This window comes from Excalfactoria chinensis, chromosome 10, assembly GCF_039878825.1.
Source record: "Excalfactoria chinensis isolate bCotChi1 chromosome 10, bCotChi1.hap2, whole genome shotgun sequence".
Lineage (NCBI taxonomy): Eukaryota > Metazoa > Chordata > Aves > Galliformes > Phasianidae > Excalfactoria > Excalfactoria chinensis.
This window is the reverse complement of record NC_092834.1, coordinates 6722717-6746785: the sequence shown is the minus strand read 5'-3', so window position 1 is coordinate 6746785 and position 24069 is coordinate 6722717. Positions and strand designations below refer to the sequence as shown.

Genomic DNA, 24069 nt, shown 5'->3' with positions numbered 1-24069 from the left:
CAAAACTGAGCTCATTCCTCCTTCCCCATTCTCCAGCACTCTCCATACATTTATTCCACTACCATATCACAGCTATTAGGAAAGACAGAGGGTATCAAGTTTTGATATAAGAGTGTCTCACTAAAACAGGGAGAAGCAAACGAAGTTTAATCTCTCAGACCCTCCCCAGTTTTATAGATCTTTGGAGATACTTTTGCTTTGAATCTACTGTGTTGGTTTTTTGTTTGTTTGTTTAATTTTACCTCCTCGTTATTTTGCTTCCCTCCAAATCTAAACCCAACATTAAAGATACTGTTTTTTTTCTCCCAGTTTTGAACTGGCACTGGCAAATGTGAAACTCACGTGAGAAATAGAAATATTTTCTAAGATTTTTCCAACCTTTCCCCCCTCCCCACTTTGGGGAGATTAAAAAGAAAAGAAAAATATTATTGAAGACATTTTCAAGCTACTGTTTTCATGTACTAATAGCTCTGATGGTAGAAAGATGACATTTGTCATTGCAGAATCTGAACCTGTTGAGTTTCACCCATTCTCACCCTGGACATCTTAGTGAACATCATTCATCTCACATCTGTCAGTGAATACATCAGTGTAGCAAGAGCCTTGTTGGTTTCTGCTCCATACAAGAGAGTGGGTTTGAAGGTAGCGGTACAGCATGGGAGAAAGCAGTGAGAACAAAAATCAGTCAGACTAGAAGCATGTTTTTGTTCAGATACTTTGGGAATTTGAATAGATCAGAAAGAGAAAATACCCAGATGACCGATGCTGCGTTGTTTTCCCGAGTCAGCAGTATGTACATATACATCCCTTTAGCTTCAGAAATGTAGGCTATCCTCCTGACACATCCCTTATTGTCCCTCGCTAGCAACTGCATGTCACTTACGGGATAAACCCCACACCAGTCCCACTCTAAAAGACCTTGCTGTCAATGGAGGTCCCTGCAGCTGGGATTCAGAGCTCAGTGCTGACAAAGAGAAAAGCCCTCGGCTTTCCCAGCCTCAAGTCTTGCTGATCTTTCACATGTCCCTTTGCCGAGGCTGTCTGTCCCCAGTGGGTTTTTAGGTCTTTTGCACATAGTCCAGCAGAAGTGGAATTGCCTTAATTTAGCAGAGCTGAGAAATGCAAAGAAAATAAAGCAGACAGGAGTGCTCCTCTGAGATACTCAGTATTGTTGAGTATAGACTTTCCCAGCTATCCTTTGGTGACCATAAAGTAAATTTATATTATGAAGAAAACAAAACAGGATAAATAGTGAATTTCAGGGATGTCATGTTTATTTGTCTCCCAGTGAGTCTGATAAGAAATGGACTAGTTTACATACACTTTTCCAAGCATCAGCACTTTAAACTCTGCTTTGGCTCTGAGAGTTGAGCCAGGCTCTTTCTCACCACTAGTGATATTTCAGCGCTTGGAATGTGCCTATGAATTTTGTTTATGACACATGAACCGAAGTTGAGCCTTCCTTATTCTCCCCTGGGGATTAGTCCCTCAGGGCCACTGAGGATAACAGATAGTTTCCCCCAAACAAGTTTAAACAGTACCAAATGAAACAAACAGCTCTTGTCTGTCTGCGTCCTCAGGTTCATCACAAGATGGATGTGTCTGATGAGCAGATGGAATAAGACTGTACAGAAAAAGAAGTAATAGAAGAAATAGGGAGAAAAAAAAAGAAGGCTGGTTGATTTAGTTTGGCTTTCTGTGGCTGGCCTAGCAGAAGGCACTATTGAGGTCCATTCACAACACATACAGGCTGCTTCATGCTGCTCTAGTGATGCCAGTCAGTTAACTGACCTGACTTGCTGAATGTCCTGTGACCATATGATGGAACAGGATCAGTTTAGAGACTCCAGAGCAATTATGTAAGCAAGGCATGCTGTTAATTTTCTTGGAAAAGCCCCATGGGACCATAAGAAGTCAGGACAGATTACAGCAGTCCCAAGGCTCCTGCCAATGCATGTCTTGGTCCTGGCAACACAATGGCTCTGCATTGAGGGTGACCTTCAGTGATGTGACATTAATTCCTGCCAAGTGTTATCCCAGTCTCCTGGGATGTTCTCAGCTGTAGAAATACAACCACCAACAGGTGTCTGAGAAAGTAATGTCAAAACTGCTGAGCTGGCACCTGAAGACAAATGTGAGACTTTTCTCCAGGAAACTTCCAGGATTTTGTACAAAAAAAACCCACACAAAAATGTAGTAAGCAGAAGTTCACACCAGGAAGAAGAGCCTAAGAAACTCTATGGGTTATGAGAGTCAGGTCTCCTCAGACACTTTTGTCTCAGGAATGTTAAGCAGCACTAACTAAATAAGAGTAGATCTAGGAAGGCTCCTCCATTTTCCTGAATCCCTGCCCAGCAGAAAGATGGACTAGGTAGGAAACAGGACTTTTCCACCCATGATTAGTGAAAACCTCTGGAAGAGAGTTGTTCCCAGTTCTCCATCCAGACTGCTTGCATGTTCCTTATCCTCAGAGCACTTGTGCCTGCATGCACCAGGAGGAATGAATGCCTGGTCTCGATGAAAAGAGAGAGTGAGATAGCCCTGCCCGGAAAGGGTGTTTTGGCTTTAATTTAACTGCTGCCGTTTGCTGGTTATTCATTTGATTCTTTTTTAATAATTACATGTGTGTCGATATCTCTCTCTTTTTTTCTAGTTTTGCTCTTTTTTATTTTTTCGTTTACTTTATTTTGCTTTTTTCTTTTTTCTGTTTTTTTTCCCCCTTTAGGTTTCAGAGAAATTATGTTGAATCCAATAAGCCTCCCTGGACATTCCAAACCTCTTAACCAAGGCATTTATGTTGAGGATGTCAGTGTTTATTTCAGCAAAGGACGTCATGGCTTTTAAAAACTCCTTAAAAGTCCCTGTTCTGATGTCAAGTTTATAGGCTGTGCCCTCAAAATGGTGGGAAGCAGTAAGCGTGGTCTGTATGGATTGAGGTCTCCTCCTAATAGGACTCTGCAGCCCTGCTTGTACACACGTTAAAGCCAACTGAAACTGTGGTTTTCTGTCACCAGATAACAGGGTTGTTCTTTCCCTCCAATGGTCGCTGTGTTCGTTAAATATTCCTGCAAGGCACAACAGCAGCAATGAGAGCAAATAAAGAAAATTAAACTCAATTGAGAGGAGTCATCCTAATAACACAGTAAATAATTGTACTTTTTGCTTTAAAATAAAACACAAAACAAAACCAACCAAGCCAACCAAACTGACATCTTTAGTCATGTCCTCCCTGCTTGGAGTTTTCCTTGTAAGCTTGTGTCTTCGCACCACCCAGTGAATGCCGCCGTCACCTCTTACTGTGGCACCGCGATGGGAGCTCTCCCAGAGCGATGAGGTGGGAGCCTGGAAGAACCTAAAGCAGAACGAAGACTTTTGGTAAGAGCAAAGGCAGCCCCGCTCCCAGTCCTTGCACAGAAATTAATGTCGGAAGGAATGATAATGGAGAGAAAATCGTTACTTCTCTGGCAGGAAGAGAATGTGGTTATCTTTGAAGTGCACATATTCTAGGAGGCTTTTTTTTGTCTGTCTGTCTGTCTGTGTGTGTTAGAGCAGCGCGTTGGATCTGACTATATCGTTGTCGTGCTCTGGTCTCTCCCTGCTGCTTGAATGATGAGCTTTATCTGAGGAGGTGCCTGGACTTCCCGCGTGGATGGAGAATCCATAGCGCAGGAGGGTCCATGTCCTTGCCAGGACTAGGGCAGTAAGCAAAGTGGAAAAGCATATCAGACGCACGCATTTGCTGGACTTTTTCCAGCCCCATTTAGCTCTATCCTGTATTTCTACCCGTATAGAGATTGATTGTAACCCAGTCACATTCCCAAAGCGATCAGCTTGAGACAGACTGACTCAAGGGGAGGAAAAATAATAAGTATTCTGTTGCTTCTTCTGTGGCATAAACAGGAATATCAATCCTGTTCTCTGGCCAATATTCGTATTCTCTCCCCCTCTCCCTTCCCACTTTTGTCTTACCTCATCCAAAGCCTCTCAGATGGAAAAATAAAACCCTTTGATCCTGTTCTCAAGAGAAGCCAGCTGCCCTTGTGGCAACTTGCAGGGCTTTCCTTCAACTCTCTGGATGTCACGTGTATGGGGAAATACAGATTTGCTTACATGTATCAGTGAAAATCCATAAGCAAAGCAGATTTTCTCTAAAGGAAAAAAATCACCACAGCAACAACAAACCTCCTGAAAGCTTCAGGATTGGCCAGATCTTTTTTCTGAGAGAAGTATTGAACCAGGAGCTTGCTCACCAGCCACTCTGCTTTGCTTGCCTTCTCGATGGCCCAAGATGACCTTATGACCAGAGATGTCTCCATATCACCAGCCCGGTAGGGTTGCTGCCACTGGAAAGAATCACAGTCCTTGTCCACCAGAACTAGGGAGAAGCCTCAGAATGGGATGTTCTGCCTCATCCTGTCTTTGCAGGTGACCTGCATGAACCACCCTGGGGACAGCCAGGAGGTTGGTTTCGTTATCAGCTTTCCCATAGGGATGTCTTTGGGAGCTTTCCATTCTCTTGCTTCTTTTCCTGGTTTGCTGTCGTGAAAAGGTAAAGTGCAATAGAAGAGTACAGGAGAAATGGTGGCAGATTGCTTTAAGTTAACAGACATGCCTTATGGGGGCATCTGCTTTACGACGAGGAGGCCCGGTTCAGGTTGGACCACTCCACAAACCATGACCAAACTCCAGGGATGCTTCCAACCTGCACCAAAGCCGGAAACATAAGAGGTGCACTGAGAGAGGACCTGTGGCCATTTATTTACATCGCGATTCTGCGCACGGAGCGAGGAGGAGCTTCCCAAAGCGTGTGGATCTCTGGGTGCTTCGTCCAAATTGAACTCCCCATCTGCTGGGAGCCATCCATCTGACTGGGGATGCCTCGACCATCTGAGCTGTCTCCTCTCCCTAGCACTGTTCAGGGGACTCCGCTCTCAACTGCGTCTATCAGCCGTAGAGACACATCTGTGGGCCTGAACCAGAAGCCTATATCTGAACACCCTAGCAGAGGAAGGGTTGAATTTTGCAGCTCAGGTCCATCTCTGCTTAGAAGAAATCCTCCGGACCGTACAGCATAATTTAAAGCAGTTCTCCCCACTGTGATCAATGTCTCAATTTGTTTAACACCAGTTACAGTCTCTGGTTCCTCACTGCTGAAAACGGAAGCCAGTCATGGCTGTTTGTGATTGGTGGCTTTAAGTAGCAAGTCTAAGGATGTTGGTTTATTTTTTTGTTTGTTTTTTTTGTTTGTTTTTCTTTTTCTTTATTATTATTATATATTTTTTTTTTTTACATTTTATTTTATTTTTAATTATTGTAAATCATTACCTCATTTTCCGTCAGTGCGACTCCTCCATCTTTGAGCATTCTTATCTTGCCATAACTATCATCCTGTGCTAATGGGAAATGGGACGGTCCCTTTTCACAGAGACTATAGGGGTGTTCAATGTCTAGTTTCTTAATAAACACTTTATTTTCTAACGAAACAGCTGCATCAGGCCTCTTCTTTGAAGACAAAATAAATAAATACTCAGAACGACACGTCCCATAGTCCACTTCTTCATGAGATGTCCCATGCGTGGGGAACCTGGTTTGTTTGCATCTTCAGGGTGGGGATGTGGGGGTGGGATTTGTGGCTCTGATGTGGACATTGCTCTGATGTAGCTCTCGCTCCTGTCTCTCCGCTGCTGATCTCACCTTGACAACACGTTGGTTTTCGTAGCTCAAAACGGTCATATCCTCAGGGTGAAGGTGGTGCTGTTGGGAGATGGTGTTAGGATTTGCCAACGCAAATTTCTGCACTCGGTGGGAAAGGTTTTATTAGGAGCCTTATCTCTTGGGGATCTTGGCACTAAAAGGTCGATCCAGCTGTAATGTGCGTTTCAGGATGTGCTGTTGCTGCTTGGCTATGCTGGTGTCCCTCTTGTTTTGCACTAGGAAGGATGCTTGTGATGTAGCGGCAGGGGGGAACAGATGAGTGGTTCCTCCTTGGAAGTTCACATAGGGATGGCTGGATGCTTCAGGAGAGAAGAGCTGCTCTGCAGCTTGCATGGCTTGGCTCAAGGATATGTCTTAGTGTCTGTGTCTTAGTATTGTCAACAGGATAAGTTGCTTATATGATTTAAAGCTTCTGCGCTAGCCTGCAAGTGGCTGTGGGCACGAGGCTGAGGGTATGTTTGAGCTGACATTGGTGGATGGTGCTGGAACGCCTCTAGAAAAGCTGGTGAGAATTTTGATGAGAAAGTTAAAAACATGTTCCAGCATCTTCTGTTGCTGTAACTTCCTGGCATGAATTTCAGGCAAATGTCTCGAGATGACACTATGAGTAAATTTCTGCTTGCCTTTGCCTTCTAATAAGGATGTCTCTAGAAGTGACCGGGTGGTGTTGTTCACAGGATTGGTGATGGCTGAGATTTTTATCTTTTCAGGGATGTCTGCAATGCCTGGGACAAATGGTTGTCTCCTGACAAGTAACGTGGGCTGGCCAACTGAGCTGCATTGGATACCATCCCTGTTTCCCTCTCCTTTTTGAGCTCTGGGAAGCAAATAGGTGATGAAAGCTCTGTGTTATCCTCCCAACCACTATCAGGTTTCACAGCCCAGCAACACTGTGCACAAAGGCTTGAATAGCTAACTAGTTGGGCTGCTGATGTGGTCAGCCTTAGTCCAACTTGCTTTGTATTTCAGGGCAACCGATTCCTTGTGTATGAGTTCCCATGGGGTTTTTATTGCTACCAGTTCCCAAGGAGCTAGTGTAACTATTCTCCAGGGCTCCACATGTATTATGGAGGGGTTGGGCACTGGTCTCTCCTTTGTGCTTGCTTCTTGGTCATCTCTGTTACCTGGTATACTTGTGTTCTTTGAGGCAGTGGGACCATGAGTTGATATTGTTATTCTGCTCTCCCTTTCTACATGGTCTTCAGGTGGCTTCTGAGCTATTTACAGTGCTTATTACTGAATGAGTTAGGGTGCTGGTTTGGTAGGATGCAGGCAGTGGTGTATATCAGCTCCTCCTGCAAATGACAGCCCTGCTTTCCCAGCCCTTGCACAGTGTGGAAGCTGTGGGTGATCAGGCAGAGAAGTGGTGTGTTGTTTCTTTCTGTTCCTCTAATAATATGGAGTCATGACTTACTTGATACCTGAACTGCGTATGATGGGCACGGGACAATTCTGGCACACTAATGCTCTGCACAAAGGAGGCAGAGCGCTTTGGGCTTGGATTTGCTTCAGATAAGTCTTTGATATGTGTCATAATGAAGGTTTTTATCAAGGTGTTTTAGTCCTGCTGTGTGTTGTGAGCCTCCTTAGCTGCTCATTCCAGCTGCACAGGATGAGTCTTGATGTTCTTTGCTGCTCTTTTGTTTACTTAGATGTGTGTTTATGGAATCAGCTCTTACTTCCCAAGAGTCTGGAGCCCCTTTTGAAGGTGGTCTATTTTACCGCCACCAGGTCTTTAGCCTTCCTAGCTAAATGCCTGTGCTGTGCTGGGTTGTGGAAGGGGAGAACAGCGGGACAGAGGTCCCAGGAGCTATGGACAGTTGGAAGAAAGTGCTTCTGCCATTTCAGGAGTGCATCACCATTTTGCTCCAATCTGCACCTGGAGCAAGCTGCAGATCCTCAGGGTTAAGCCTGGGCATTAGCAGAGGATAAGGAGGCCTAGACACAGTAGTAAAGACAAAAAACACAAGTCTGGATGAGCAGTGGGAAGAGAGAACACAAGAAATCAATAGTGTGTGACTTTATTTTTGTTTAACATTTGGAAGTGCTTCTGGTGGAGTTTAGGCAATAAGCTGAAGAGTCCTTATTAACTGTGTATTTACCAGTGCCTCCAGGCCCTGATCTTTTGGCAGAAAAAGTTAAGAAGCTGTGGGAAAATAAACACCTCCACTTTGAAGGGGAAAGAATGTGATGGAAGACCACGATGCACACAACTGGAAAAGGTGTTTTATCTGGTGCAGCAATGTATCTTCCTCTCCTGTCACGGTGCATTTTTTGTTTGTTTCTCTGATGTCCTCCCACCCTCTCCTTGTGACAGGGCAGGCTCCTTGGTGGTGTCAACCACTGGCCTGATGTGGCCAGGCTCTGCATCAAAGCATTGGCTGCCAGCCTAATGTCTCCAGCAGCCTCAGCTTCTTGCATTGCAGGGATGTATGGGAGGCCATAGGACATCCAGCCCCATGTCCATACAATGGGGAATCACTTGAATTCAACCCATGACCAGCTTGAACTTGACCCCCAGGAAACAACAGAGGAAATCCAGTGGTAAAAAAACAAAAGTTCATTTGTCCAATGTGGATTCTTTTGTTTTTCATAAAGCAGCACCAAGAAGGTGAGTGATGTGTGTTACCCTCTTTGGTGCTCTCTTACTCCTTAGCCCTGTATGCTGACAAATGGGAAAGACACATCTTGGGCACAGGATTGCAAATATACTGCCTCTGCTTCTGCTGGGAGCTCACTTTGCTTGCTTCAGTTCATGATGTCATTCTTCAGTTCTGATTTTCATCTCCTTGGATGGACCACAGCAGTTTTGGGGGTTGTTTGTCCATCTTCCTTGTTGGGATTTGGTAATTGGCTTCCAGAGAATTGGTAAGTGCCTGCTCCTATTGAAATCAGTAAAGAAATGAAAAGCAAATGTTAACTGGGCTTTTTCAAAACAGGGTTTTGAGGTGTGGTAATGTCTTTGAGTTTGTCAAGTTAAGAATTGGGATAAATCCCAAACCAACTCCCCATGCTGGTAAATAGACGTGAGATGATTTCTTAGCTAAGAGAAGATGATGGTCTCCAGCAGTGAATCAAAGTGCAAGTGAACTGTAGTATTAATTTTGAACTTGTGAGCCTCACTGCTGACTAATCAGCAGGAATAAATTTGGGTTGTTTTCTACTAAGCGTAGGGATTTGTTCCAAGCACCGGTTAAATGATTTGCTCTGCTGCTACTGAGTCATTTGTGACCTGTTCCTGATTTCTGCAGATAAGATGGCTTCTTGTAAGGATTTGCCTATGATTTCAGACTATTTGGCCTTGCTCCTCCAAGGTTTCGCTTCAGATATTTGTGTTGTGAGACAGGCTGACTGGTGCCGCTTTTGCTCTCAGGTTGGGTAAGTGAATGTTTGATAGGCAGCCAGGAAGGTAACGTGCAGAGGTGTTCCTCTGTATTTGGGGTTGTTCTTACCTGTGTGTTTCCATTTCGTATCTTGGGATGGGTACCAACCTACCATGTCTGTCTGCTGGAAGAGAAACTATCACTCCCTATGGCAATTGGAATACTTACAAGCTTGCTTTCAGAGCAAGGAGCCTTCATGGCTCCAGCCTGGTTTTTGGGAGCAGCTTTTGATCTGTGCATGGGTCACCATCTACAGATGGCAGAGAGCTGCTGCTAGAGTTCAGCATCTTCCTGAGAAGGCAGAAACAGCCAGACTGGAGTCACATTAGGCTCAGTGAACTGCCAGAAGTCTGAAGGAGCTAATCATGGCCAGGTCATTATCTTAAGTGAGTGAGAGGTGTGTCCAGGCTGTTCATTAAGATAATTGAGGTGGGGGCAGGGATATACATAGTCTGTTTTGAGGAGGCAATTGAGAGTACTGCAACATGTGATTCAACAGAGAAAGTGCTCACGGTTTTTCCAGCTGATTCTCTGCATGTGTCCAGAATCTGGTCTGCAGGGATTCAGGCCCTGGTGCCAATAGCCAGGATTTAAAGTGGCATCAGGCTTTTCATTTTACTGCATCAGTTCCCAGCAATATTTGGGGATCATAAGAGCTGCTGTGCACAGCACAGCTTGGTAGTGCCTGGTTCATTCCCCTTAGTGTGGTGAGAGTGGCTGCAGGTTTGATTTGTGCTTCCTGAGACACATTTGCTCATTGACTGATGCTAGAGGGGGTTGCAGATTTAGGAGTGTTTAAGCTTCAATCCTGTACTCAGCGCTGCTAGAACAACTCCAGAGATACACAGCCCCCAAAACCATCACATCTCACAGTGCACAGATGTTACAGGCGACTGGGAAAGGACTCACTTAAAGACAGGTAAGTGTCAATTTTTCTCCTCCCAGGGAATTATTGTGTGTGATACACTGAATTCAGACCTCTGGAAGGAATTATTTTGATGGATCTGGTCTAAATGCATAAAGGATAACTGCCTGTATGAGATGGTATCAGTGAGAAACTGTCAGTCCCTGCTCAGGGACTGGATGGGGTTCTTCTGGCTAGAAATGCTGCAGATCCAGCACTGGGGGAGAGCTGAAAACCAGAAGAGCAAAGTGCTGTTGGAGGCTGGGGTTAACCTTCAGAAGAAGACAGCAAACTTCCTGCCAGTGTATCTTGGATGAAAATACTGTTCTGTGACTAGAAGGTTCTGCTTAATCCTGTTAATAACAGAGGGGACTCCTTAGAGTTGTGTTCTGTTCTGTGTATGTCCTTAAGCACTCTTATGTGACAGTAGAGCGTGAAGTATCTAATCTTGCTCCAAATGTCCTTTCCCAGACCCAGTGGTGCTGGCCTGAGCCTCAAAAGAACATGGGTAGATTGAGACTTAGTTTTGCAAAGAAAGGAGAATATCTCCCACCAAAAATAGCAGAGAGACCTTTAGGAAGTAAAGAAGACTCCTGATCATATGTTGGGAATCCCCGAATGGGTAAGGAATGACAACGTCCCTTATAAAGAAGGAGTTATCTAAGAATCTAAACAGCAAGAATAAGCAGTACTGGTGAGTTGTAGATGCAACACAAACCTTGCTCCTTGATCCCGAAGGAAGCACTGAAAATATATTTGGGTGATCCCTCTAATGACCTTTTGAGACAGGTCTGTGCATTAGCTTATGACACACTGAAGCTCAGTTTTGCTAGCTGTCAGATCCGTGAGCATTGGAAAGTCTTTGATTGGAAAGGAGGGTACCTTGGCACTACGTCCTTGGAGTTTCCTGAAGTAATGTTCATGTCTGGAGATCTGAGTCAATGTTTGCTGGTTGTGGAGCAGGGATGTGTGTATGTCTGTGTTTGCATGCACATTAGGAATTAAATATTGTTGGCAGATATATGGTGTGGGGCTTCCAAGAGAAGAGGCGCCATTGGTAAATGAGATCATCTGCCCAAGGCAGAGAACTGGCAGTCAGGATGGTGGAGTCCTCAGCGGATTAATGTGTGACATCAAGGTAAGTTTCTGCTGCAGCTTCCCTTCTGTAGTCTCGCATAAATCATTTAAATTCCTTGTAGTGCACTGGTGGTATTTGTACACTTGCTGCTGGGGATGGATAAGATTCTGGCTCTGAGTCAGTATTCAAGTGTGCAGTTCTTGAGACCCTCAGCAGCAAGCACATCCCCGTGTCACAGAGACAGAGCTGAGCTCTCTCACAGTTCAGCTTCAAGCTTGGAACAGCTTCTGAGTCCAGAAGGAAGCAGGGAGCCATGAGGGTCCTTTCCCAAGGGAGATCCCAGCCCAAGTGCAGGCATCTCACACACTGCTCCCTCACAACCCCTGAATAAAGACTTTTCTTCTTAGAGATATGGATTATATACATATTTTAAGGTTCCATGAATCATTCATATCCCAAAGATGAAACCCAGCATCAGAACTGGGGAAAAGCTGAGGTTGTGAGGCGAGGAACCCTCTATTATTTATTGTACTAAATCTTGACCTGCTATCACCTTATCCTCATGATTCTGCTTTTGCTTTGGGAAACCCTCCCTCCTCTTAAAGACAGCGTAATGAAAGTACTTCACTATTTTCAGTAGACAGATCTAATCTGCTGTGCCACTTGTACTGCTTGATGGTTGGTCTTTAAAGAAGTAAAGAGTATGCACTAGTGAGTATATGAGAGCACAGCAGGGCTGCCGGGCACATGGGCTTGGATGGAGAATGAAGCTTTGTGGCTCCTGGCAGTCAAATGGCCAATAGCACAGAAAGCATCTGCTGTTTCTTGGCTGGAGGCTGATGCCAATGACTAAATCCAGAGTGTTGCTGCATAGCTCTGGTTTGTGGAGTCCTGACCCCTTGGCAAAAAGAGGTATTGAAGGTAACCAGTATCATCTCAGAACCAGAACTCAGAGTCATAAAGGTGAAAGCTCGGATGGCAGAGGGACTGGTTGGTTGGTTTGTGTGTTTGTTTTTCTGTTTGAAGGGCTGGAAGTTGAGGTTTCACTTTATAAAACGTGAGTTTTTCCCTATCTCAGTTATATTTCTGTGAAAATCTAGGCCCCGTCTGCCCTGATTAAATGGCTGAACGTTGCATGACAACAACAGGAAACTTGTAATGCTTTGTTACTGCCTATTTAATTACTGCGACCAGTTCATTGGTAAGAATAACATGATTATTGCTAAGGGCTGGAGACACCTTCCTTTTCCATCACCTCATGGCTTCAGGGCTGGTAGGATACAGCTTCGGCAGCAAGGTGAGATAAAGAGAACATTTATTTGCTGCCCTTCATTTGTGCCAGCCCGAGAGCTTACGAGGCCACAGTCTAACCCAGGTCGTTAGTGTGATCCAAGTTAAAAATAACCCCACTTCTACCCCTATATCCTCCCAAGGTTGTTTGTTACCTGGAGGATTTAAGGGCACAGCTTTGCCAAACTGCAGTGACAGCACAAGGCAGGGGAGTGCAGACGCGGGCATCCATGGGGATGGGGTGGTTTCAGCATGAGAGCTGGCAGCTTGCAGCAAGTGCTGAGACAGCCAAGGAGGCTGCTGCAAAAACTGGGCGAGAAGTGGTGGGGAAACTTGTGCTTTTCCTAAAGATTTTATTTTTTAATAGAGAAACCTTTCGGGCTCCTTTCAGTTCATAATAAAGAGGTGTTTGAAAAGGAGAGGGCAAATGAAGACGGTGAGGCTTGCATACTTCCTTTAAAGTTGGAAGGTCACCTTTAAAAATGGATGAATGCAGTGTTTGGAGGGAGCTCGGAGGCAGCAGGCCTGGGGTTCAGCACTAGAACAGGAGGCTGAACAAAGATGAAAAGAAGAATCCAATAGGGATCTAGGAATAGCCACAGAGATGCCGGGGCCTGTGATAGGCTGCATGGAGGGTGGGTTTAAAGGCTGTTCTCTGCCCTCCCTCTCCGAGCTGCTGCTGTGCTTCGGGATGTAGAGGGAAGGACCAAATTCAGCACTGCCCAGAGACAGTGGGGATGTGGAGTGCATGGGTTGGGCCATGTGTAAACTGAAATGTGGAATCAAACAAAGGCATGGCCTGCCTGTTCTGCATTCAGGGATGCTGTGTAACTCAGAGATGCTCTGCTTCCATTTGTGTTGAGTTTTTACCTCTCCTGAGGTTCCTCAGGAAGTGAGAAAAGGGGACTCACAGCAGGAGCCCTGGTAATGCTGGTTGGACATTGAGCTTTTGGTTTTGTATGGAGTTATGTGACTGTATTTCCCTACCTATATCCCACCTCATGCTAGAGGCCGACAAACTGCCAAATACCTGACTGTCCTCAATGAACTGCCTGAGAAAGAATGTTTCTCAGAAAGAATGAGGTACCTTTGTAATCGACAGTCATTAAGTCTTGCTATGGCAGAGGCTATATATAGTATGGTGGCCATTCTCAGAAAGTGAAACAGAGGCACAGGATGTTGCCATCTCCAAGCTCATGCCTGGAGGAACACATGGGAGTGCATGGCCAGGTAGGAACGAGGCCCCAGGGAAGCAAGTGGACTGTGACCAGGGAAGCCTGTGACCCTGGTACTGGTATCTGGTGCATCTGCTCTGGTCAGAAGCTCTCTGTGACAGAGATGGAGTAACATTTCTTATGAGTTCATCTCAGCACTGAACTCATTTCATATTTAAGCACTTCTTGCTTGGCTTTCCCACTGAGCCAAGGTGCAGGGCCATCAGACACATGCTGTCTATTGCTTATTAAGTGCTTTAACAAGCCCAGCTAATTACAATGTACTCAAGGATTTTCTAGCTTGTGAAAGCAGTCCCTGTTTGTTTGTGTCAGCATTGTAATACATTAATATACCAATTAAACCACCATGTGCATGTGTGCTCACACAGTTTAACATATAGGAAAGCATGTAGCTGTCTTTCATGTCAACTGGAGCTCTTCTGGCTGCTCCAGCTCTGTAGGGACGTTTGTGGTTTTACACTCAACCTTGTTTCCTACAGGACATGCATTCCCTACATAGGAACACAGTTCAAAGCCCCAGCAGTGTGCTGTTTTACAAGGCTCTGGCGCACGCAGGCACTCTCTGTCTTTATGGTTTTGCTGTTGCAGGAGAGTTCCTCGGTGCAGATGACACAGGTGATTTGTGCATGGAAGTGTTCCTTCTCTCCCTCCTTTCCTGTGGGTTTAGCAGTGGGAGCAGCTCTGTGTTTGCATTTGTTTCCAAAGGGCCCAGCACATTCAGGAAGCCACATGGGTAATGAGTGATAATCAGTTCATGGGGTACCCGGTGTGAGTCAGTGCAGGGATGGGTCTGGAGCAGGCAGTGAGGGGCAGAGGGAAAAGCCTCCTGCAGCGTACCTCTACTGCAGTGGAAAGAAGGCAGTCGTAGGGGGAGGAGAAGAAGAAAAAGCAGATTAAAAGAAATTGAGCAGCTGTAATAAATACACTTGAAATTGAAGAGCATCTAGGATGCGGTGTTTATATTCCCTGCAGAGCTGAAGTGCTGAAGAGGGTCTGCCGAAAGGGCAGCTGTATGAAACCACTGGCCTTTCAGCGAGCGGGTGCGCAGGGAATGCAAAATGAGTTGAGAAAGCTGACCAAGCTTTAATACGGGTCTTTAAGGTCCAGTTGGGAAGGCTGCTCTAAACATTCAGTCTAGTAAAAAAGAAAGGGAGTAAAAGAAGGGATGAAAAGAATGAGGTTCATGGGCTGGTTATGGAAGAGATAGGGAGATTGTGATGGGGCATTGCTGAAATATCACAGGGACAACAGAAAGGAGGAAGAAGAAAGTGGGGAGGGAACAAAGGGATGGAAAGCAAAAGGCATATGGGATGCTGAGGGCATATTTCAGACAGTTTTTGCATGCCAGTATCCGTGAGAGACAATGAAATTAGTGTCACAGCAAGGATGGACTTGGAGAACATTGAGCTGATACAGAGGGTATGGATGAGAGGAGCGAGTGCTTATCTCAGGACTGATGTATGGAGAACTTAGACCAGCCACCAAGAACAAAAGCCAGCTTATGTCAGTGATAAGATGAAAAAAGGATTGTTAAATGTTTTTCATCTGCTGAAGTTGCAACCAACTTTATAGAGGATGAAGAGGAAGCTCTCCCCATATCAGTGGCCAACTGCTGAAGGACACCAGGCAAGGTGAGCATCCCCTACAGATGGTGAGCACATCCTGTAATATCCACACACGTGAGCATGCACACAACTCACTGAGCTCTTCTTTGGCATTTTAATTTGCCTGTCTAAAATGGACCTGACTGATGAGGGTTGGAAGGTGGTGGGCATTATGGGGACAAGATATGGTCCAATGAGTTTAATATCTGCTCTGGGCAGTTCTTAGAAATCTTAAACCTGAAGGGATGCTTTGAGAGAACAGCTGAGAAAACAACCCTTTGTGAAGGCCAAATCTGTGTGGCTTGAAGTACTGGGAGATCACACTGACCTGATCTGCTGGGGTTCCCCAAGGATCCAACTGCCACTATATATATATATCTATGTGGGAAATTCAGCAGTTATAATTCACTGAGATTTTCAGCAAGTATTTGACAAGGATGGCACCACAGATTAATGACTGAGGGCAGAAACGTTGGTGTGGCATTTAAAATAAGTCTACAAAGAAATCTTGTCTGAAGAGCATAAGACAGAAAGGAGCTATTGTTATTGCCGGAAGCGTTTCCAATTGGAAAGAGGTTGAAAGTGATGTATCCTGGAGGTCAGTCTTGATCATTTGTGTTATTTGTAATGCCTGCTAATGGCCTGCAAGGGAACACTGAAAGCAGGAGACAGTCACCTCTACTGCAACACCATGGATGGGGAGTCCATCAAAGTCCGTCAGCACCAAGCATGGTCAAGGTCCTGCATATGCCCAGTGATCTCCTCTTTGGGATGTGCTTGAGGGGAATCCCAAGAGAGAGCAGTGGACCCTTCTGCAGTGCCATGAGCAGCACAGGGAATACTCCCACAGCAGAGGAGATGGCACGTGGAGAGTCTGCAAGTTAGGCAACAGAGACACCATTTTGCATACAAAGAAAGGATAAATGAAGCAAGCTGGACTGAGCCAGAATCTTTTCATTTCTGGAAGGACTTAAGAGAAGGAGGATGTCATTTTGAACAGCTCGGTAATTCTTTTTACCTTTGCTATTTTAAAATTTCGCCTTCTCTCTCTACAATTCCAATTTCTAGTCTGGGAGACCTTATGACAGAGACTGGACGTGAGCCCTATTTGCAGGCTATGTAGATGCAAGTGAAGTCTTGAACTTTGAGTGCTCATCTGCTCCCAGATACCAGTGTGTGTGGGTTTGCCCATCACTTGAACAATCTCTGCCCTGAGAAAAGGTTAAGGGCTTGATTTAACCTCGATTGATAAAGAAAAGGCATCAGGATGACCTGTAAAATACAAGCTGGATCACTGTCCAAGCTCAGGTTGCAGTAATGAAACAGGATTTGCAGGCAGCCTGGTGGAGTAAATGAATGGAAACGGGCCTCTGAGTTTTCCACATTACCATCCCAGTATCTGCTGGTGGCCTTCCAATTAAGACGATTCAGGAAAGCAACATAAATACTCTTGTTCAAGCCATTTTCCGATTAAACACCTGTCCAAGGCGAGTAAGGAGAAAAAAACCAGATGGATTACAGAGATCACTCCACCATTATTCCCTGCTCTGTGCCCTGCAACAACACCCACACATGTCAACTCACAGATCACTATTACCAGCCTTGGGGGGGGTGCAGCAAAGATCCCTTTCATGGCTTCGTTTCCTCAGCTAACTGCAAAATGTTCTTTCCCTTTCCCTCCTTACACAGCAATCTTGCTTATTTTGCTCCTTTCCATTTGCAGTATGTTGTTGCTATAAAACTTCAATAGAGAGGTTTGAAACTTAAGCTGTTAAGCCATATATGATATATGTATGAATGTATGTGTGTGTGTATGCTTTTGTAGCTGAAGATCCTTGTAGGTTCCTTACCCGTATGTCTTGAATACCAACTTGGCATTCATCCAATCCTCACACATAGTTCAGTTAAAGCTGAACATGCACCTTTTCACCATCTGCAATTAATCATGTCTTCTGAGGCTACCAGAACTGCAGAATATTTTCTTGATTCTCACCACGGTCCATAAGAAGAATTAACAGGTTATTTTTCCCTCTGGTACACACACTGATGTTTTGGCACAGGAGAAAACTCGATGAATTTCTTTTCCCTTTTGCACACAGAGCAACTTTTAATGTTCCTCTGTGAAAATTTACCCCACCTGTCTGGCTCATAATGGCATGAGACATTGCTGAAGAATGGCAGACAGAAAATGGATGAATTTATGGTGTTTTATTACCCTGTTTTCTCCCTGTGTTGGGAACATCAGAGACAATAAACCACATCAGAATCTCTTTTGTAATTATAATAAAGGCAGGACATGGGGAGATACAATAAAATCAGGGAACGAAGAGCATTGTCCCAATAAGAGCACGTGGTTTCTTAAGTAGTCCTGAAGAGGATGGGGGATTTTCTCTTTGCATGAAACATTACAGAAGCACCAGCCCAACATTCAAGTCCTACCTGTGACTAACTCAAAAGCCAGCAATAGGAGGAGAAGCCCAGAACCTCACAGACTTGGATGTCTGAATGAGGACCAGCTGCTGTCCCTATCAGATTAGCTAATTCTTTTGTAGTGTAATTCTGGAGCCCAACAGGCAGAGATGTCTCGCGTTACTCCTCCTTCAGGGATTTCCTTCTGCAGGAGGAGTTGGCAATATGAAAAAAGGGATGGCGTTGTGCAAACAGGACGAGTAGTGAGAGAACCAAGGAAACGTCAGGCAGAAACAAAGACAAAGCAAGGTCTGTTTGAGGTGTTAGGAAAACATGAGTCTGAGGGAACACCTCATCAAGCCGTAGACAGAAGTGCACCTCCTGTGTCAGTCCTAGGAGAAAAGGAGCTGGAGGAGGCAAGAAGGAAAGGAAAGGAAGGAGAGAGATGGAAATTGGGCAAATTGGAGAGAGGCCTTTAATGAAGTCATAACTTGAGCCTGAGCTCTGTCTTTCAGCACTTCATGTTTTCACTCTGTATGGCATCGCTTCTGGAATTTTCTTGTTCCATGACTTTGGCTGCATTAGCCACTCATTAATGACCACCAGAGGACGTCTTCGGTGGGAGAAGGACTGGGCATGGGGCAAGAAAAGATGGAGGGACCCAGAGATCCCAGGAGTGAAAGCAAAAGAGAGAACAAAGTGAGCAGAAAATGCTGGGTTTTATCCAGACTGGTCCTTTTCCTTTGTGATTATGATGAGATTGGAAGGATTTCCAGCCTACCTGCAGCTGCTCTACTTTGAAAACACACAAAACGAGGCCCTTTCCCCAGAATGCATTCAGTATGTCTGAAAACGTTGTGTGAAGGAATTTTTAGCATGTGTGGTGGTAGCAGGTTAAGGTTAGAAGCTGATGATGGAAGATGGTGGCAGCAGAATTAGATGAAGTAGAACCAGTGGCTAGAACCTCAAACCGTGGATTAGTTCGGAAACTGGACAACACTAAAACAGCATTATCCAAACTAATTTCATCCTCAGAATTGCAAGGACAATCTTAACATTGAGCCCTGAACCCAGTGATGCAGTATCTACCCGCATCCACATGCAGACTGCAGTGTGGCTGAATGACTGCTGGGACTGGGATGGCACCAGCAGGATTTGGCTGGTGAAAAGAGCAATGGGTTGAGCTTTGGACATCCAGTGTTCAGAGATTCACCGCTGCAGGGGGATCAGCAGGTCCCACTGCCTGTTTACTAGAGGTGGGGCTCTCCATCACACCAGCTGGGAATTGCTGTCTCATCAAAGCTGTCAATAAGAGGAGGGAGGTTTTGGTGCTGCTCCCAGATCAAGGAGTGGGTGGAATATCCTTTGGGGGAGAAAGGCTCATCTGAGTCCAGCAGCTCTTCTCTGGCTTTGGAACAGTGCAGCATTATTTGTATGCAGCTGTGGAAGGGATGCCTGTGCCAGATTCTGGAGCTTCCCCATTCCTCTGCAGTGGGGATCTGACTTGGGAAATGCAAGCCTTGGTACCAGGCAGTAGTGATCACCCGGTCTTTGCTGGAGCAGCATGGGCAGAGCTGTGGTGGTGAATCTGCATGCTGGGGAAGCCAATAACCAAGAGGCTCAGAGAGCTCGGGGGCAGAAGGTAAGCCTCTGCATTCCTGGTGGGAGACAGTCTTAAGGCTGCTAAGAGCTGGTCCCTTCCAGCTTTATTGTGATTATCCATCTCAGCCATAGGATGCTGCTAAGTGTCTGATTACTGCGTTGTTAAAGCCTTAAGCCTGAAATCTGACTACTGCATGGGCTCTCGAGGGGCAGCCACTCCTCCTCCACCCCTCCACCAGTAATCCCTCCCTTCCCTTGGAAAAATAATCTAAAAAGAAAGGCAAGCGATATCTGTCTGCAGCAGCGCTTTCCAATCAAGTGAAAAGTAGCTGGAAAATCAAATCATCTGGTAAGTTCCTGCAAAACACAACTCTATCTCTTTAAAATCTCCCTTTCTGAAGGGCTGAGCTGAACAGCAATAGCTGCTGATGTAAAACAAACCATTATTCCTCCTATCTCCTCTCCAAGCCCCCTCCCTGCAGACGCATGAGTCTGAGGGAGGCAGATGCTCTCTGAAGACTATTTTCCTCCGTTAAATAAATTCACTTTCAAATAATGTGTAATTAAATGTGTGGTATTGAATTAATGTTTTATTCTGAGTGCTCTGGCAGCAGGGGACCGAGGGGCCTGGCTGGTGGAAAGAAAACACGTTTGCCAGAACTACTCACTTCCCTTCTCTCAACCCCTTTTCCTCCCACCCTGCCAGGAATCCCCATCCCTTCTTTAGAGAGCTGCTGGAATGAGCCACTGAGTCAATGAGACGATGCTTTGTGCAAACTTACGCTTGTGGTTGTCATGGGGCTCCTGGGCATTTACCCAGTGCAAAGACCTCAGCAGCCTACTCTCATCATTCTACCTTTCTTTTGCTCCTCAGAAGAGCCCAGTTGTGTGTTTAACCCTCTTATTCAGAAGGCAGAGCCCAAGCATGCCCTCAGAATGTGGAGTTGATGCTGAATGTCTCAGGAGATGGGCTGGTGAAGCTGGACAGACAGCTTTGCAGCTGCATTATGAGCCAGAAATTACTTGAGAGGAGGCAGGGGATGATGGAAGCATTGCTCTTGTTTTTAAGCCTTTCATCTAGAACATTAATAAGATTTTAGCCCTGGTGTTATGTGCTTCTATGGGAGCTGAGGAAGAACGTGGGTAGGCACAAGGGGTGTCTGTCCTCACCCGAGGGCATCTCAACATGTGCCATCTTCCCAAGTTATTTGTGCATCTACAGGGCTCTGCAAACTGTTGTGTATCCCAGCTGAGATTGCTCTGCATCCAGTAGCTGTGGGACGATGTATCTCATTCTTGTAAAAGTAATCACCAGATGTTTTGTACCCTGACTTATGGGACTGAAATAGATGACAGAAGCTTGAAATGGTTTATTGTTTTCATAGGAGTGTTGGATAGTTGAATCTGTGACGGGTTTTTCCTTTAAAAAGTGTTTGTTTGTATGCATTTGTATGCATTTGTATGCATTTAAGCGTCACTAATGTTTTTCGGGTTCTTTCTTAAATGGAGAAAATGGAAGTTTGCTCTTGCTTGGGTTTACATTTGGTAGGTGTGTCACATCAGCCCACGTTGCCTGCTGCCTAACTAAGGTGATGGTTTTTAATGCAGTATGGGATCTGGTTGATTCTTGCCTTTCTCTCAGCTCACCCCCCCACAAACATCTCTCAGTGTTCACATTTAACTCAGAGCACATTCTCTGGCTGTTGCTGCTGCTGTGTGGCTGATGCCAGAGCTGAGGATGAAGCAGCTCTGGTTACTGCAGCTCAGCAGGTGCTAATCCAGTCACTCTGTGCTGCTAATCAAAGCACTCTGTGCAGCTGGGGGGCTGGTTGGCTGAATAGCAGCTCTCCGGTAAGCGAAGGCTGGCTGGAGTTAGCTGATGAGGGAGAAGCAGCCCTTTGGCTCAGTGCTTCCTCTTCATATGGTATTGCAACAGCAAAGGAGCTGATGATGCCCTGATCGCAAGAGGTACGCTTGGTGGGTGGAAGGTATTTTGAAAGGATCAGAGGTCCAGGCTGCAGGTCCCTTTAGAGCTGTCATCCAGAATTAGATTGAAATGAAGCCTCAGAAGTGCAGAAAACAATCTGAGTAAGGTGGTCTTGCAGGGTCTGCAAAGCAGTGGGAGGGAAGGACCCTGCTGTTCCCAAGTGTGGATGCCCAGGTGGCTCCATGGAGATCCTGGAGATTCAGATTTGGTTTTCATCAAGCCTTACGTCTTTGGGGTCATTTTGAAAGGACTCTCAGTACTGCTTGGTGTTTATAGTCAACACTGTTTTGAATCTGAGGCTTTCAAATGGTGTCTTGACAGAGGAGCTTGGCAAAGAACCAGTGTCTGGGCACAGAGCCGAGCTGCCGTAAGCGTGTACCTGGGCCTTTTCACAAAGGTTGCTCATGTCAGAGCTGGGAGAAAAGCCACCAGAAGTGGAAGGCTACCAGCTCAAAGCCTGTGTGGAGTTAAGAAACGGCCCATTTATTTATCTTTTTTTTTTTTTTATAATGTTCTGGGGCTGATTCTCTCTTTGTTTACATCTACTTCAGAGCAGTCCACAATTGAAATCAATATCCTCCATTGACTTTGATGGATTTGCAGCAGGCCAATAGGGAGACTCAGACTCTGTGCATCTGGCCTATGCATTATCTTCTCTCACTACAAGACAGGTCTGTAAGAGAATGACTTATCAGCCTTGCAGTGCAAAGCTTTTTGATCTGGCCCTACCTGATCTGCACTCTTTGATCTGATCGGGTACATTGGGTAACTCAAGATGCTCGGTTGACATCCAGATCACAATTGACTGCCTGACAAGGAAGGCGCTCTGTTTGGTAGTTACATGCCTTAATGACACAATTTCCAGCACAAACTGTGAGCCGGGTTTATTTGCTTTTAATTGTCATGGAGCTATGCGGGATTTATCCAAAAGAATTATTTTAGCAGTGAGTCAGGGAAGAAGTGAATGAATCACATTGACTAACTGAGAACTTCGCTACCTTTTTTTGTGCACAACTTATGTACAGAGAAAAAGAAGAGACAATTCTTTGGCATAAATTAGTTGTTACAGCAAATGACTCAGCCACTGCTGAAAAAAAAAATGTCATTGTTATCATTTACACCATGTTGTCGATGCAAATGAGGCTTTAGAAGCTTGTGAAATTGAGGCCATTACCACAGAGAGCCATAGATCACTCTCCAATCAGGATACCCTGTAAACACACCTGACAGAAGTCTGTTGTAAGAGAGGGACTGAGCAGGAAGATAGGTAAGAAATAGGAGGCCAGGCCAAGCAAGAAGAAATGGCACGAAGTGACAAAGCCAAGGGAGGGAGGAGCTGATGATGGACAGAAGCAGGAAAAGAGCCCTGTGTAAAGGGGGTGAAACCAACAGAAAATTGAGGTTGGTCATTACTAGGCTAAAAGAGAAAGCTACTGATGACGGAGGGTAGCAAAAATAAAAGGAAAGGTTTCCGTAGGTTTCTTCTCTTTCCCCAGGAAGCTGCATGTTATTTGTGAATTGAGAGTCCAAGGAAAAGAAATCCACTGGAAATACAGCACCTAGCTAGGCTGCTGCTTGGGAGTTGGAAAGGAGGAGGTGTGAAGAATTAATTTCAGATCTAGTTCCAGTTGGAACACATCATCCAACTTAAGTTGTTTTGCATTTTGCTGCAACATAGGTACTGTCACTGTTCATGGCTTACTCTGTTTGGAGTTTGATTTGTCCATTTACCTCCCACTGTAGTCATCTGTGTTGAAACACTGCATCATGCGCAGCCAGGTTTCAGGAGTATTATCAAACTGTGGTTTTAAGGATGCTGGCTGTGATGGGAATCTCAAACACGGAATTTGCAGCATCGTTGAACCCTTCTCTTCCTTTTCTGACCCCCAGGATTGAATGGGAAATGAGACAATAATTGGTATATTAGATTCATGAAATAGGCCCATGCAAGTTGCTGATTTGTTCTTGTGTGATTGAAATGCAGTTGCTATTGGAAAAAAACATTGTTTTTGCTGCACGCTGTCTGTTACTAGCCCTATAAGCTCTACCTGGGATTTCTGAGTTGAAAGGGAGTCTTTCTGCCTTGACTTTGCCACAGGTAAGAGAGAATCTGCAATATGAGTGTAAAAGATCAGTGAAGAGTCACTGAATCAGTCATGTAAGCGAGAAAGTTCTGGCTTTTTCAGGCCCTTTCCCAGGGGCTAGTGCAGAAACAACCTATCAGGATGTGGTTGGTTGATGCATGAGAAATGTGGAATTCATCTTGCTCCCTCTTTCTCTTCCTTTACATCCCTGGTTGCGCTGGGTCTGCAAGGTTAGCAAAGTAGAATATGTTTGTGTCAAGAACAGAAGCAGATGCAAGTAAGGGACACATGGGAACAAATACAGGGAGGAAGAAGTTGCCGTTTTTAGACATCCACTTTTCTGACTGAATGCACTTGAAGCGCAGATCAAGCCATCCATTCTGCAGAAGGTTCAGTGGAGGTTAGGTAAGATCCCATTGCAGATCCAAGGCTACGACCCTTCTGCCTTGAGTCTTCAGGAGAAAAGGAAGGCTTTCTGCTTTGGAAGCAATTTGTAAAAGGAGGTGCAGCCTCTCTGATTTGCCCTCTCGCTAACAGCCTTACCCCCCATGTGACAATACGATTGAACTGATGTTGTGGGGCATTCCCAATCAGCTGCACATCAGCTGTTGTCTGGTGTGCTTCATGAGTTATGCAGAATAACAGAGGAGGCGAGGGTTGAAATGTGGTCTCCATGTGTTTGCCTCGATGGACAAGAAAGAAGGTGTAGGATCTGCCTGGCAACCCTTCTCTGTCGGACAGTGATACAGTAATCCTCAAACAAGGACTGCAATGTGTT

The 24069-nt window shown here is 45.3% G+C and overlaps 1 protein-coding gene across 6 annotated transcripts in view; it reads left to right on the top strand.

Moving 5' to 3' along the window:
* NTRK3 (neurotrophic receptor tyrosine kinase 3) overlaps positions 1-24069 on the top strand; it is a 179744-nt gene that overhangs the window by 113071 nt on the left and 42604 nt on the right. Inside the window, exon 13 of one of the 6 annotated variants that reach the window (XR_011904865.1) lies at positions 2726-3375. The exons of 4 other annotated variants lie outside the window; for them this stretch is intronic. Coding sequence is in view for 1 of the 2 variants with exons in the window: in XM_072345693.1 (XP_072201794.1) it covers positions 2726-2844 (119 nt within the window). In the remaining variant the exon portion in view is untranslated. Of the gene's footprint in view, positions 1-2725; positions 5478-24069 lie in introns of those variants that run through there. One more of the 6 variants, XM_072345693.1, reaches the window with a different exon arrangement.